This window comes from Corvus kubaryi, unplaced genomic scaffold (genome assembly GCF_017639235.1).
Source record: "Corvus kubaryi isolate FWS band 111438036 unplaced genomic scaffold, C.kubaryi_AGA036_p1.0 65047, whole genome shotgun sequence".
NCBI classification, from domain to species: domain Eukaryota; kingdom Metazoa; phylum Chordata; class Aves; order Passeriformes; family Corvidae; genus Corvus; species Corvus kubaryi.
The window spans coordinates 59307-76135 of NW_024581722.1; the positions used below are offsets into that span (position 1 = coordinate 59307).

The following is a 16829-nucleotide window of genomic DNA, read 5'->3' on the forward strand; positions in this document are numbered from 1 at the left end:
GATTTTAGGATTTAACAACTTTAATTTGCTTTTTTGCAATTCACTGGAGCATAGCTGACAAGTAGATTGTCTTCTAGTATTTTTGAATTAGACAGATATTTTAAGTCTGAGAGAAGTTCTCTTCAAAAGTATGCTGGATTCAGCATTTACTTCCTTATTGGTATGGCTAAATCATTGTCTTTCTGTTACTTTAGCCAGCAGTGAGGGTGGCTGGAAACTTGGAATTTGAGTACCTTATCAGAGGGATTAAGATTTGTGGTGGTATCTTCTACAGCCAAGACTTCTTGCTTTTTGAGTGCCAGAGGGATTTGATTTGCATTACACTGTCTCAGATCATTCTTTTTCCAAGCCACTATTAGGTTTTAAGTCGGAGACTAAATCATAGCTGAAATTCTGTGGTCAGAGCTTTTGGCCAAGTTTCATGACGAAAAATTAAAATAGTTACTTTTTTTGAATATTGAAGAGTTTAATCTTCTGGTAGATAAAGAAGAATTAGCTCGTTGTGATTTCATCCAAACCCTACAGGTGTGCCAGAGAAAATAATACATAACTCATTGAAAAATAATTTATCTCTGCCTAATAAAATATACTTTTAAAAACTGTTGGAGTCTTCATGTTTCTATCTAGGTGATTTTTTTTTCAGAGCAAATTTAGAGTAAAACAAACCAAAAAAACTTTTTGCTGACATTCAATTTACATTTATTAGAGGGATTTCAAGTAGGATTCTGTTGTTCTAAACACTTGCTGAAACAGTGCTAGCTACAATAAAATGTAGTTTTATAAAATTGTTCACTGTGGATTATTTAAAAGCCTGTTTTAAGGCGCTTTAAAGGAATGCGAATTAAACATGAAGTATTGTCTTTGGGAATAGAAATACTTTCTTGCTCCACTGGCTTGCTTCCTTGTGCTGGGTCATACTGCAAGGTTCCCTCATTTTCTGATATGATGCTCATATCCTTGGACATTTCTATAGCATCTCTGCTGAATTAGCTTCTGTATCAGCCACTGAAATGGATGTTGGTTCCAGTGCAACTCCCAGGCAAGGCTAAAACTACAAATGTTTTTATGAATTATCCTCACAGTTGTCCAAACATTTTAATTTAACAGTCTGGATTGATATCCTTGCCTCATTCATTTCAAGTCGTCTTTTTAACAAGAAACAACTGGTGAGATTCATTGGCTATCACAGTCTGAGGAATGTGTATTGCCTCTGCACTTTTTATGTATGCTTTGGGTTCATATGAAATTGTAGCAGCTATTGCTGATATGATAGTTTGTAATTTATGTACACTGGCTGGGGAACAGATAATTGCATAAATATGACTGATTCCTGATCTGTAATTCACTAAATGCAGTGTGTGCTTCTAAACAAAAATCATCTAATGCTTCTCTTGCATTAAAGCTTCAAGTAGATTGATTGATATGGCTTGGCTTTCAGGCCTTGTTTAAAGACAAAAGTGATTAAAAGGATTTTAACCAACTTTAACTGTAGCTAATGTGATCCTTCAACATTTCCCTCTGTGCTTCAAGTCATGCTGCTGCTGCTTAAAAAAAACCCCATAGAAATACTGTAATATCTCGCAGTGGAGGAGTGTTTCTGCTTGAAACCAAACTACTGTGCATGTAGTCTCAAAAATCAGTTTGATTTTGAGTGTCTGTTGTAAAGTTTCTTTTTAAATTTAAAACAACAGCTCTGTATTTAGGCTTTTGTTCTGGCAGTACTAGGTGTTTTGAGAAGGCATGCTTTGTTTTACAGTTCAACCTCCCTGGAGAGACTTGCTTTTACACCTTGCATTACTTGTTTGTTGCTCCTAGCATCAGAATGAACCCATCACTGTGTTTTTACTGCCTAAAGTCACTTTGGTTTTGCTGTTTTTTGGCCCTCTTACTATTTAAGATTTCATCATATTCCTTCCCAGAAGTGGTGACAATGCGATATTGTATTTAAAGACCCTCTGTAGTAGTAATGAACTTACAATTATCTGAACACAGAGCCCAGCATTCAGATACAATCTCTGGAAGATCTGCAGTGGATAAAGAACAGCAGACTGCCATCTCTAGGAGAAAAATACTGCTCTTAGAAACTGGTGATCTCATCAAACAATGTGTTCTTTGGATCCTGGTGGTTTTTCTCTTCAAAATCACACTGGAACCTTTTCATTTGAGCTGAGTCTGCTCTCTTTGAATGCTGCTTCACCACAGGGACTTTCAGTGAGCGCACGTGGAAGCTTAGAACTGGGGAGCTGGTCTGGATCATTGCATGGTGTTGGTGTTGAAATATGGTAATAGGGAGTTAACACCAATGAAAAACCACACACTGCATACTGCAGTGTAGTCTCTGGGGCAGATAAAATCTGTCATGTATATATGTGGTTCATATTGACCATTCAGTCTTTATAAGCAATTATCCTTGTGATTTCTAGGAGACCTGGTTTAACCAAGGTAGTGATGATTCCTAAGGAGTTGTTTATGTCTGTGAGCTCTTTAGCTCTGGACTTTGTTTTCAGCTCTAAAAGCCATTGATGACGATGTCAACTGTGAATCTTCTAATTCTGCTCTATTTTAGAAGGTAGCACAGAGACAGATGGAAGAGAGCTAGGTGTCTCTAGGGAAGATCTTGTGAGATGAGGGGGAGAGTAGGCGACCTTAAATTTTAAAGGTAACAATGATGTCAAAGAAATAAAGTGTAAGCATAATGCTGTGTCTGAAAAGCTTTTTATTCTTCAGGGGATGAGTTTGTCTGCAAGGTACAGATCCAAGAGTAACTGCAAGTTGGTCTTTGTGGGCTGTGTTGTGTCTTTTCATGGCTGTCTCCTCCTTTGGTAACTGGAAGAGCAGAATTGGAGGGACACTGGCTGATGTGACTGAAATAAGAGTAGAATTATGGTGATGGATGTTATGTTGCTAATCTTTTTTTTTTCCAGATAACTAGCCCACCAGGTTGTGGCAAAACTCAGTTTTGTATTATGGTGAGTGTTCTGGCTACACTGCCTGTAAGCATGGGAGGACTAGATGGGGCTGTTATATACATTGACACAGAGTCTGCATTCAGTGCTGAAAGGTAAGATGCAAAATTCTAAAATACGCATAACTTCTTAGCACCTTTTCTCTTGGAACCTTCAATTATTTTTTGAGCAGTAATTGTGCACTTTTAAATACTGGTGGTAATTATTAAACATTCCTCTGGTATATGCAGCTATTCCGTAGACGATGAAATTAATTTAATAAAATGGTTTGCTCACCTTCCTAATTTGTATGATGTTGCAGATTCTGGTATGACAAGGTGAATGGCATGATTTTAAATTTATAAATGGTCCTATCAGTTCTGTACCTGAAATCTTGCTTTGCAGTTTGGTTTGTGGAATTAACGGGAAGTTAACTAGAGCATGTAAAGGCCCAGCATTTTGACTACAAAGGCAATGGAGGTTTTCCAGTGAACAGCGGGACTTGACATTGCCCGTTTTCCTTCAGATTTCCGTCCTGTTTCTGTTGAACGGGGCCTTGTATCCTCCTGCATTTCTGATTCCCTTCTGCATCTCCTATGTCCGTAGCAGCTATGCAGTACCATATTACCTTACTTCTGTAATGTTTCTGGTTCTTCTAATATTTCCTGCTTGGCCCATGCAGCTGAAAGGGCTCGGCTGTGCACTGCTGGTGTGTTCAAGTGCTGAATGGACAGGAGACACTCTGTGCCTTATTGCCTGAGAGTTACACGTGTGGGTTGCCACTGCTTCCCATGTTAACTGGCTGATTAACTGTTGAAAAATCCAGCAGTGTAGCTCTAATTTACTTTGCTTAGTTACCAACTTTGCTAAACTTTGAGGCTTTGATGGTTTTGGGATTTCAGTTCCTGTGTCCCTGTTGTTTGTTGTTTGGAATGAGCAAGTTCAAAAGTTATTAAGGGTCTGGGGAGGGACAAGAAGTAAAGTATTCTAATCCTTATTTGTGTAGAAAAATGGGCAGAAAGAGGTTCACTGAAATAATTCATATATTTCCGATGATTTAGTAGCTATAGCCATGGCATTAATCTGGAGTATCAGAGTAAATGTATGTCCATTGATTATTCGTTTCAAGTTATCATGGATGAGAAGGTGGGATTTCTAACCCTGTTTTTTATCAAGGTAATTTCACAAAAGTTTAAAGTATAATATATTAAAGAAAAAAATCTTCAAGCAATGGCTCTGCAAAATATGGTGCTTTCTCCTTACATACCACTTAAGTTTTGTTTCAGGTCCCTGAAATGTAAGTAGTAAAAAAAGTAGGACCTAAAGAGTGCGTTAAGACTTGTCACTTAGAAATGAATGCTAAAGAAAAGGAAAGCAGATGCACATGAAAATGAAACTGCTGAAAATAGAATAGGACGTAGAAAGGAAACATGGTGAAAATAATATTAAGGATAAGACTACTTATGTATTAAATCGTATTTAATATTGCTCAGTTGCAAATGATAAACACAGTTCCAGCAGACTGACTATACCTTATACTTTCTATGCTGCATCTTCTAAGGAGCTGAACCATCAGAGCCAGGGAGGTGCATATCCCCTTTTCCCAAGGTGTTTGGGAGCTGGAGCATTTTCCATTTGTGGAGAGACCGAGGTCTTGCTCAGTATAGCGGGGAGAAAGCATTGGGGCAATCTAACAGTGGCCTTCTCTTGCCAGTGAGGAGGCCTTAAGGAGATGGCACAGGGGTGTATGCTGGGAGACAGCAGGCATACATTGAGCTTCATTTCTGGGCTGATACATGGAGAAGATTTGCAATTCCTAACTGCCTTCGTGGTGAAAAAACTTCGCCCAGAGAGGTGGTGCTGCCACCTTGAAGACTTGTGAATTAGATAAAGACTCAAGTAACTTGTTCTGACTTCATAGCTGGCACTACTTTGAACAGAATGTTCCCTCAAAATCTCCCGAGTTCTCTTTCTAATCCGATTTTCCTTATGATTCTGCAATCCTGTATTATTAATAGATGGCAGGTAGAAGATACGTAGTTTTTGTTGTTGCTCTCAACACTTAAGACAAATACTCATTTAATAGCACCTTAATTTAAAGGGCTTGATAGAGACATTTAGCTGGCACTATTTTTATTTAACATTCAAAAGTCTCTACAGAAAGTCTGAGAAGAGTGTTTGTATCCCTTCTGCTTTGTAGGGCTGAGAGTTGCTAAGTAATACAGGCTGTAATGCTGTGCTGCTTCTAGAAAGATACTGCATAAAGCTGGGTAATTTTATTTCTTGTGATGTAAACTCTGCCTGGCAGGTCTTACTTCAGGGAAGGGAACTTTGATTCCATGAACTTTCGCAGTCTCATTATTCTCTAACATGACAGTTTAGTTCAGTGTAATAGCAAATACTTGGAAGAGTGATCAGAATTGAGGCTGGTCTTGTAAGATACGCCACGGGTTTCTGTAATTTATGTATTTTTCCCTTGTGTAAGAGAAAGCTGTAGAAGTGCAAGTGGTGTCTGTCATTCCACTTCACCAGAACATGGACAGTAGGACTGGTAGATGGAAAGGGCCATAATAAGTGTGGAAATCAAAATTGTTGTAATCAGTTATATAGTAACCAGCTATTAACTGAAAACTTACTAGACTTTTCAGAAAGTCTGAAAAGAATTTAAGTTGGCTTTTGTCACTAGTCATACTGCTGGTGAAAAACACTAGATACAGATTTCTGTGTACCAAAGCTGAGAAAAAACAGATTTATCTATCCCATGGGCTTCTGTCCTGATTGGAGAAAACACGTTCTGTGCAATTTTTGATCTCATCATGACAAAAGGCATTTAAATATTAAAGAACTTTAGCCTGCATGGAGCTCTGTAAGTAGTGCTTCAATCTCAACATGTCGTTTTAGGTCAGTGTGTATAATGATGTTCTTTGTGATATGCATGGCTGTAAGAAAGCACAGTGGCATCTCGTTTCATGCAGGCTATTTAATGGCAGCTGTAGCGGGTTGGGTTTGTAACCGGGCGGAAACACCAGTTTCGTGTAGTGGTTTGGTCGAAAATACTCATTACTGTTTATCTTCTGTGAGATAAGAATTAGGAGAAGTGCAAAGCAGGCACCAAACTTGAAAGAATATAAAGAAGTTTATTAACAGACCTAAAAGAAGGAAAAAAAAATTATACCACCTTCAGAACTCTCCTCCTTCCCCCACCTTCCTCCCTTCTCCCACTGACAATGTGAAAAGACAACCCTTGAGATGTTCAGTCTGTTTACCACTTCCATAATAACCTTGTTCAGTCCATTTAGAAAGAGAAGTCTCTTCTTGCTCGTGCTATGAAAACATTATCACAACGAGACAGCCGCCCACTTCCAAATATTGTTCAGTCCATTTAGGAAGAGGAGTCTCTCTGCCTGCATGTGAGTCCCTTCCCCCGACTTGCAGCTTTTCCCGCAACTGCTTTCGAGGGTCCACTCTTGAAGTTTTTTGGGGTACAATTTTAAGGTTGAACCGTTCAGAAACAAAAGCAGAGGCCCTTCTCCTTCCCTGGGAGCAAAGGGTCTTCCTCATCTTCATCGTTAGGACTATCTCTGGGAGCATCTCTAGGGACTGAGGTTTTCTCCTTTCCCATTTGGAGCAGAAGTCCTCATCTGGTCCATCTCTCCCTGTCCAAACTTCTCATGAAATTACAGCTGCGTCAGCATCTGCCTATCTCAGTGCAGGTGCTTTTGCTCACGAGCTGAACACTCCACCCCCCATATCTTCATGAAATGACAACGGGATACTCTGATATATCATAGCTTCACAACAGAATTTCAGCTTTAAGCATCTCCTCTCTCTCTTCCCTCAGGTTTTCAGCTCTTCACAGCAATAAAAGGGTTAATCTCACCTCGGCCTTGCAGCTTTGCAGCTGGAATGTTGAATTTTCCTTATCGCAGTGGAGAGGGGGGAGAGCCGAGCTGCTCCGGCTGCCCACGGCAAGGCAGTGGGGGGGGTTCCACGGCTGGAACAGGTCCATCGGCTCCAGGATGGCCGTGGCCCTCTGGCCCCCACACGGGGCCCGCAGCCACCTGTCCCAGCGCCGGAAACGAGAGAGAGCTTGGGGGGGAGTTTGTCTATTCTTAAATGTGGATCACAGAGGTGGTCACAACTTTAAGTGGCTTAAAGAATTGTCCATATTCAAACTGGCCAGCTGATAGGTTCTGTCAGGTCCCAGAGGAAACTGTAAGCACCCCTTAGCAAGGACATCCCTTCCGGGACTGTGCTTGCTAACCTATGACAGCAGCTCACCATTGCCCTAATAGTCTACATGATTAATTGTACAGGTGAGCAGACAAAATTCTGTCTCTGGAAATTCTGCTGGACAAGTTTAGATGTGATAAGTGATGTACCTAATGAAGGAGATTCAGGCTATTGAAATGGTTTGCTCAGGGTAGGTATATTGACATTCAAGCTTAGTATTTCTATTTTTGAACCAAATAAAACTGATTTTAATTTTGTTTTCCCTAAAATCGCTTTAACTTAGTGTTTTAATGAAATGGGCCTAAATCAAAAGCATTGAGATAACCACCAAGTTGTGCCCACAAGTATAATCCACTAGATGCCACTCTTCTCAAGCTATAGGTGGTAGGATGTGTCTGTTTAAAATACAAACAATTAAGTATTTTTTGTTACTAAAAAATAAAATCTTCATTGTGGAAAAAAATTTCTGTGTACAGATTGTAACTACAAGTTTCAAAGTGAAGTTCTTGGATTGTCTCTTTAAGGATCTAGGTGAAATTGTCTGGTGGTCAGAGGAGTGGAACTTCTTTCAAGTGATTTCTGAGGAGTTTATAGGCAGTCAGCATTTCTAAAATGCATACCATTTAGTTTCCTCAATGATTTTACGTAAAAAATATAATTTAACTGAAAACTGTTTAGTTTTACATCTGTATGAGAGATTTTTTCAAAGTCATAATTTGTGAATATGAATGTATTTTGACAACAAATAATAAATATCCAGTTTCCTCTGGCTTCTTTTGGTGTTATCACCTGTTATCTGATATACTTCCTTGGTCTACTCTGATAATAAGTAGTGGTATGCTTAGCAATTGTAATTCAAGGTTTTGAAGGGTTATGAATTTGCTAATAAGATAGTGGAGAACATTTATTCATGGAAGCCTGCATTCAGTTCTATCAGTAAAGGAGCCACTTAAACTGTTCAGTCTTTTTGTTACATCATGTCTTGCTGTTTGGAGCTGTGGTATCTGAATGAATGCATGCTTAGTTGTAGATGCCTTGGCAGCTGGAGCCTCAGTCACCTTCTGACACAATGGTGTTTACTTTTTTGGTTTTTTTGCTGCGTTCTAACAAGTGTATTTTAATAAGATTTTACAAGCCCTTTTCATAAATAGGTCATATAAACCAGAAATGGTTATGGTGGAAGTCTCCCATCTAAGTGACATTGTTCATGTTTTTAAGGAGATTATCTGTGAAAAGATTTTTACTTTGTCAGGCATATTTTCCATACATGTACTGCATGCATAAATATTTGCAGTTGAGCTGGGCTCTGTTCTTTGCAGTCCCGCTTCCATGTTCATTGGGTCTTCTAATGGTTCTTCTGCTTCTTAGCAGTTTGTTAAATTTCTGTGGTCACACAAAGCCAACTTTATGATTTCACTGCAAGATAAAGGTGAAAAGTAAGATGGTTAGAACTGGAGAGTACTTTTGTTGAAATGAAGTTAATATTTAGATAAAATAATTAGAATAGGAAAATGCTTGGTCATTGAGTAGAACCTCTGGTATAAAAGTTGAAGAACTTATTCAGTAACTAAACTTTGCAGTTTCCTTCTAGAGGAGATAGGCCCTTTCTTTGCATATGGACACGTGATGTCTTTCCCTAGTGTGCCATGGACTCAGCATCACTGGAAAGAGACCCTAACTGTTCTGACTTCCTCTGTTTCAGTCTGACTGATAAAGTATGCTTTTCCTTTTAAAAAGGTTTCCAGTCTTAGTTGGTATCTGCTTATGGCTCAGAGGTTTGCTGTATTGGCTTTCTGAATGCTTGGTGCCTTATGAGCCTGTATTATTCTTTGTGCAGTATTATGCCTTTTGTTTTTTGGGTGGTTTTTGTTTGCTTGTTTGTTTGTTTTAATAGATTGATTGAGATAGCAGCAAACAGATTCCCTGCTTATTTTGACTCGGATGAAAAGCTGTTCTGCATGACCCGTAGCATCCACCTGTACCGAGAGCTGACCTGCTGCAGTGTACTGAAGAGGTATTCTTTTCCATAGTTTAAAAAAAAAAGCAAAAAACCCACAATTTTGACTGGATTTTCTATATCAATATTTTTGTATATCAAGGTTTTGTAAAGAGTAATTAATTTATTTGAGACCTTTTCATGTGGATACCAGCATGGTGTCTAACAAAGTAACAGAAAGATTGACATTGCTCTTTTCATTTCATAACATGTGACTATTCCACTTGATGTTTTTTAATTTCTGATAGACAATTTCTATGTTATCTGATCCTTCTAAGCCTTTGAAGGGGAATGTTCAAGATACAGATATTCTCTTGGATTGTGGAGAGACCATACTATAAGAGTTACATTTTCCATGAAATAGAGTTTGTTCCTCCAAAGCAGTTTACTTCCAGGAAGATGGGGACTCCTCCAGCAGTGGAAGGGAGGAGTTGTTTAACGATCACCAGCCTGAGTGCTATTGTTGGCAGTGTTGTATTGTCATGTTGTTACCTTATGTTGATTTGTGAACAAATGTCACAATGAAAATTAATTAAGTTACATTTTAGCATCATGTTGTGTGTTTTATGTTAGTGGGAGAATTATTATAAGAATAGTTTCTTTCTAATACAGCTTTATCAGTGAACAGCTAGTAGCATATTAAAGAAACATGGAATGGCTTGGGTTGGAAAAGAGGTTTAAGATCACCTAGTTCCAAACCTCCCATCATAGGCAAGGATAGCATCCACTAGGTCAGGTTGTTAATGGCCCCGTCCAGCTTGGCACTGAACATTTCCAGGGTTGGGGCATCCACAGCTTCTCTGGGCACCTTTGTGGGTGCCTCACTACCCACTGACTAAAGTATTTCTTCCTAACTTCTAACCTAAATCTCTCTTCTTTTGGTTTAAAACCATTTCCCCTTGTCCTATCATTATCTGCCCATGTAAAAAGTCAGTCTCCCTCCTACTTATAGATCCCTTTGAAGTACTGGAAGGCCGCAGAGAGGCAGAGTTTCAATGTCCACTTTACTTGCTGTCTGCCATTCAGGAGTTGTACAGCATAGTGTTGCTAACTAGAGGTCTTCCAAAAGTTTCTTTTGGAGAGATCCTGCCTTGGGCCCACTGAGCCTCAGATTCCTTTTCAAATCTCTTTAATACATGCAGATGTTAATGGAGGTGATGTGTGAGGAGGGAAAAAGAGGGACTGACTTTCAGCTTATGAAAGGAAACTTTATTTAAAAAAATTTCAGGGTTATAAAATGGTTCTATTGTGTATATAATGATATCAGTGACTTTTTTTTTTTTTTTCAGGATTATGTCTTTGGAAGAAGAAATTATTTCAAAGAAAGTTAAACTCATAGTAATTGACTCTGTTGCTTCAGTTGTCAGAAAGGAGTTTGATACAAAACTCCAGGGCAATCTGGCAGAGAGAAGTAACTTTTTGACTAGAGGAGCATCAGTGTTGAAGTATTTGGCAGAGGAGTTCTCAATACCAGTAAGTTCTTCTTCCTTTTCTATGTTTTTGTCTTACAGTATCAAGTAATAAAATCAGAGGAGGAGGAAGATGACAGACGAAGACCAGACAATGATTCTAGTAGGAATCTTTAAGCAGGTTCCAGTTGGAATGTAATTAGGTAATGGAAGAACAGTAGTTGTTCTGCTTGGTGTGTTTCTTCTGTGATATTTTTAAAAATTTCTTAGAAATTATTTTTATTTTTTGTTAATTTGTGACTTTAAATAAGAAATTACAAGATTCCCCAGCTGTCTCTCAGTGCATTGTTTTTGTTTTTTGGTTTTTTTTCCTTAAATCCTACATTTTGTTGCCGTTAAATACTGTTTATCCTGATGGTTCCTTTGTACTGTATTGTCACTGTAACTAGTGTATACCCTGGGTAGCTGAAGATCTTTTTCTGCCTCTGTTTCTTTTACTTAAGTTAATAGAATCTCAAAAAGGCTTATGCTCTGGAACAGCATAAATTCCTTTTGTAGCTGATAATGTATGCTAACTTCTGCAGAAGGGAAGGTAACAGCTCAGCAAATCCTTGTCTGTGGACTTGCCCATAAAATGCAAAGGAAGACATGGACACTCAGTGCAACGACTGGGTAGACCTGACTGAAAAGTGCTTTAGAAGATGTAAACTGCATATGTGTTTGTGTGTGTGTTTGTTACGTGATCCACAAAGGGTCATTGCAAAAGATACCATTGAAACTCAACTCTTTAAAGTATTTCCTGGTATGGGTAACTACTCATCACTCTAGTGTAAGGAGAAGCTGTGGTAAGAATGTGAGTAAGACTGGTGGGGCCTTTTTCACTCTGACGTTCCTGAGGTCACAGAAACTATCACATCAGAAGTAGGCTGATGTAACTTAAGAGGAATGGATTTCCTTCTGCTGCGTGACTTCAAGAGTTCTGATGGAGAAGATGAAACCCTGCCTAAGTGCCTTTAAAGTTCATGTACAAAAGATAGCATCCTAGTCAGTGCACCCAGTAATGTTTATACTGCTTTAAGAAGCCTGGAAAGAATTGTGTGTAAGCATGTACACTCTGATATTTTGAGAAAATATTATGCATTCCTTTGAGAAAGGGGAGAATTTTTATGAAAAGACACTATTTTTCTCTATTTCTCCATTTTCTTCTTCTTTAGACAGCCCCAGCCCCTCCTTCTGCCTTCACTGAAATGGTGAAGCTGAGCTGCATTTGAAGCTCTGACATTTCATGCTGCTGTCCTGCTTAGTCAGAGCAACAGTATTGATATGCACAAAAATCTTAGAATTGGACATTATGAAGTAGCCTAAGACTGTGATCCTAATTCTTCCTACATAAGAAGAATATAAAGCTCTTAACATTTAGAGGTTTCATTATGTTAAAGCTGACATGTTTGCTTTGAGACATTTTCAGTACCTGATATTGAGATTGTTTCTCACTGTGAACACTTCAGCAAGGAGTTCTGGGATTTTTAGCAGGAACCTGTGCTTTGGTTACAGCCTCTGACTTTTTGAATTGGTTGATGAGATGTCTTACCTTTTAATTTAAATCTTTGAAGATCCGTGTAATTACATGTGATACACAAATACACAAATTGGAAACTTGTATGTTTTTAAAGCAACTATTGATTAGATTTTTCCAATTTATTTAATGCAAATGCACTCTGTTTTCGTTTATCATCTTTAGCAAGCATTGCTGGTTGGTTGGTTCTAGAGTATTTTAAATATTTGTTAAAGTTTATGTTGCAAAATAAACTCTAGCAAGTATTAGTTAAGAATTCTAGGAGGGCTTGGGCTAGAGATTTGGGTTCTTGCAAACATGGATTCCTAAGCAAGACTGTCTGGCTAACATGCAAAATCCAGTGGTGGAGTGTGTTATGCATCAGCAACTGTTGGTGCAAACCATAAAATCAGTCTGCTGTTCCATATGTTGCATTAACTTCCCCTACAGAGTATCTGAGGTTCTCACTGTAAATAACTGTGTTGGAGTTATTTCAGATGTTTTTACTTACCTAGAAAATCATAAATACAAATTTCTACTTAAGGACATTAGTAAGGTTGCAAAGTGATTTAGATCACTAATAAATTGGACACATGAATATAATGCTTCATGGCACAATCAGTGCAGCTAAATACTAAATCGGGGAGCAATTAGGGAGACTCAAACTGAGGCTGATAGGATTTGAACTTGAAGTCAATCCTTTTGGCTGTAGCTAAAGGTCTGGTGAAAAACTTTGAGTAGTTGAACAAGGGAACTGGAAATTAGGAGATACCAGCTATAACTCTTAATGGAGCAGTACATCTGCTGTTGACAGTCCAGAGAGGGGGGTGAAAAATCAACTTCCAGAGAACAGCCTGGAAAATGAATGGGGGAGAGCAGTCTTAGTAAAGCTTCCTTTGTTTAGCTTAGCTAAGGAAATGTTAAGGGCTTCATTAGTCAATATGCACCTACTCGACAAAGAGGTATTTGATAAAAGCTCTCTTTGGCTGACACAGGTGTACCACAGGTCTGTGGCTGGAAGCTGAATTAAGCAAGTTCAGACTTCAAATAAGGGGTGTGTTCTTACTGGACTAATTAACCATTGGAATGCATTACTAAACATAAATAGCTGCTTATCATGAGCATGTTTAAGTGGGTGTTCTTCCTCCATTTCCGAAAAGGGAAATGGGTTCAAACAGGGTTAAGTTTGTGGAAACCCTGTGCTACCATGTTATGCCATAGTTAAAAGGATTTTAATGCAGTTATTTTTGTTGGCATTATAAACTCTCTGTTTATAATTATGTGTTCGTGGTGTCAGGTTATTGAGTTTGATGTGCAAGAGTGGCTAGCAGTCATAGTTTTTACCAAACTCAAGGGGAGCTGTTCCAAACCCAGGTAGCTCTGTATGGTATGAAGTATTTGGAAAAAAAATTGACCTTGATTATACCAAAACTGATGGTGGTTGTTCATTAACCTTTCTACACCTCTATTTTCAGTTTGTAAAATGGGGCAGAACTGTTCATTGAGAAGATGCTGTGAGGATAGGGTCATTGCTAATAACAAAGAACTTAATACTGAGTCCAGGACAATATATAGATGCTCATTGGAAAGAAGCAGTTGCCATCCTCAGTGTAAAATTTAAAACGGTTGTAGTAAATGAAAACTTAATCTATGTCTTGAGATGAGAAAAAAATAATAAACATATTAATTGAATGGTCCCATCTTAGCCACTGAATGAAGCGAGTGAAAGTGGTTTGTGACTGTAATTTTTTACTTGACTGAATTTTTTGCTGTTGTAGGTTTTTGGTGTTTCTTTTTGTTGTTGTTTGTAAAGTACAAAGAAAAGCAAAAGGTTTTTTTTTAAATTTATGGACATTAGTAAAGCTTAAGTTGTTTCTTAAAAGTCAAGTAGGATGCCTGATCACCTTTTTTTATCTTTTCTTCCATGTAACTTAGCAGTAAGCCCAGGTTCATTCTAGGCATTTTAAGTAATGCCAGAGCAAGAGGCAGCACAAGGCTTAGATCACTTATGGCCGACTGACAGGTGACCTGGCAGCCATACTGATGACTGAACAGTCTCTAAAGCTTTTGCCTCCATGGGGTAATATGTAGCATTGTCCCTTTTTTCTGGCACAGAGCTGAAACCAAAACATCCTTTTTTTCTCCCAGATTTGGTTGGAACTAGCCAGTGAGATCAAAAGCAATTCCTAGAAACTGAGAAGGACAGCTTGATTATCAATCAAACAAAATCCCCTTTTGTTTTGAAATCCAGTGAATATGCAAATCTATATGAAAAAATTACCTTTATCTGTTGATAGAGCATCTTGTAGTTGAGAGCATTTGGATCTGAATGTGTTCTCTTACAATGTGTTGATGCTGTCTACCAGATTACATTTAAGCAACAGTAATGAGTCCTGTATGTTTCCTGTCGAGCTTCCTGGCTTCCTTAACCTTCTGCAAAAGAAAGAAGGTAAAATGCACTTTGGATTTTCTTTCTTCTCTCCTTCTATATTCACAGGAAACTATATATTATTAGTAGGTGGTATTTGGTGAAAATAATTCAGGGTTCGTGCTAGTTAAGAGATGTCTCCTTTTCAGTAAAGAGCTAAAACTAAAACCCAATATGACTAGAATTGTTGTTGAGATTTAAATATTTACCTTATAAAATGAGTTATTCATAGACTCTGATTTTCAAGTCATTAATACTTGAGAAAATGTGTGAAGCTGGCTAGACATCTCCGTGAAAAAGTACTCCAGAAGCGGCAGTTGCAAAACCAGACTGCTTTAAGCATTCTCTTAAATGTCAAATTGAGACTGAAGATGAAATTTATTTTGGAAAACCCTAAGGCTAACCAAATTACAACACTTGCTGTCCTTTCTGCTTTTGTCTGGATTGTGTTCTTAGATCACTGAAGTGAACCTTTGTTATTTATGATCAATATGTTGGTTATTAGTACCAGCAAATGTATAATAGTATGATCTGGGTTTTTTTTATTTGTTCTTTCTGAAATTATGAAGTAACTTAGGATGAGAAACTTTAATCTCTCATGTGTGAATTTTTAGAGCAAATGAAAGACAAACCTTATGTAATTACTCCCCAATGCTTTCATTTTCTATGCTAAGTAAATTAACAGTAGTTCAAGAAGCCCACAAGTTCCACAGGTAATATTTCTCCCCCTTTAGAATTGACATTCTCCACTTAAAACGTAAAAATACACTTCATATTTATGATATGACAACAGATCTGTCACAGTCAATTTTCTTTTCACACTCTGATCTCATAGATTTTAGTTTCAGTGCTTCACAATCACTTATGCATTGTGCTACTTAAACTTACACCCAACATTTTCATTTACTTTAGAAAGCCAAATGTTTAGCTAAATTGTATTTGCCTTTAGGTCGAGTAAGTTTTTTCTTCTCAAAATCAGTTCATATGCAGAAATTACTTGACATCTGCAGTGCCTTTTCTGCTGTCTTTCGTTAAGTGTATTTACTTGTGTTGTCTCATCTTCCTGCAATAAAGTGTCTCAGAACTGAAGTGCTTCTGTTGGCACAGAGGGAATATTCATGCTGTTTTCTTTTTGTTTATAATCAAGTATTCCCATTTGGTCTCATTCTTGCTTCTTTTTGTTCTGTTTGCACATAGATCATTGTTGTCACCTCCTGTACTTTTGACATGTTGTTCTGATATTTGAAAATACTAGTTTAGGGAGTGCAAAACTAATTTCAAAATAAAAGATTTCTGAATTTCAATAAAAATTGTTTAGATCCCAGTTCCCTTTGAATTGGAAATAAATATGTAAAGAGTTTGGTACAAATGGATAGTTGATTTGTTGCTACATTGTGTAGCAACACTGTTTGATGACTTTTCCAAAAATATGGGGATACATTAGACTTTCAGGTTACTTTGTCTGCATCTGGACTGTAAGCTGCTGAAATGCAAGCTTGGTTTCTATATTTTGCTATTAAAAAGTATGTTTAGTACCAGTGTTACAGAAACAGTAATTGAATTATCTTTGCAGGTTGTTTAAATCTAGAATAAGCGAAACTTTACTTGAAAAAATTAGGGAACTACTTCCATTTTGAAGTTTTCTAAAAAGAGAAATCTCTTACAAGTTATACCACATTGAAACATGCATTTCTTTAATGAAGAGTTAACCTTAACAGAAGAAAATAATTTGGAATTGAGTTACCAGAACTTAACCAGCCATATATAGGCCAGATGTGGTTCAAACTGTTTCTAGTGGTGAGAATTCAGTGGAAAGTATGGGTCCTTTTCTGTTAAGCTGCTGATATTTATGTATAGTGTCATGTCACTCAGGTTTTAAGCATATTTTGGGTTTATGTATGTGAACTTGAATACCCTTTCCAACTGCTAATAGAAGCATCTTCATATTTCTACATAATCACACTGAACTCTTGGCCATCTGCTTGCTCAAGGTTTATGTAATGATGTAGTTCTCCTTTCAGTGTGGGGCTGCTACTTGTGTTGTTCCTCTCCTTCTCCCTTCATATGAGTAGCTTTCATACTTTTTTCCATTAAGTTTGTGTATTCCTCTAGGCAGCAGCCTGAAAGTTAAAACAGTGTGACTGGTTAGAAGACACAGTAGAGCACCTGAACCTGCAGAATTTTATTAAGGTAATTAACCAGGTTCTTGGAGAAACTGAGTAGTCCTCCAATCAACTCAATAGGATGAAAAGATCCTAGTGTC

At 37.8% G+C, this 16829-nt stretch overlaps 1 protein-coding gene across 2 annotated transcripts in view; it reads left to right on the forward strand.

Moving 5' to 3' along the window:
• LOC121672923 (DNA repair protein RAD51 homolog 2-like) overlaps positions 1-10772 on the forward strand; it is a 59398-nt gene extending 48626 nt beyond the window's left edge. The window contains exons 5-7 of one of the 2 annotated variants that reach the window (XM_042045847.1): positions 2925-3061; positions 9073-9192; positions 10464-10772. In XM_042045847.1, the coding sequence (XP_041901781.1) occupies positions 2925-3061; positions 9073-9192; positions 10464-10695 (489 nt within the window). In that variant the 3' untranslated portion in view covers positions 10696-10772. The remainder of the gene's footprint in view (positions 1-2924; positions 3062-9072; positions 9193-10463) is intronic. The other variant, XM_042045849.1, reaches the window with a different exon arrangement.
• Positions 10773-16829: the final 6057 nt, after the last annotated feature.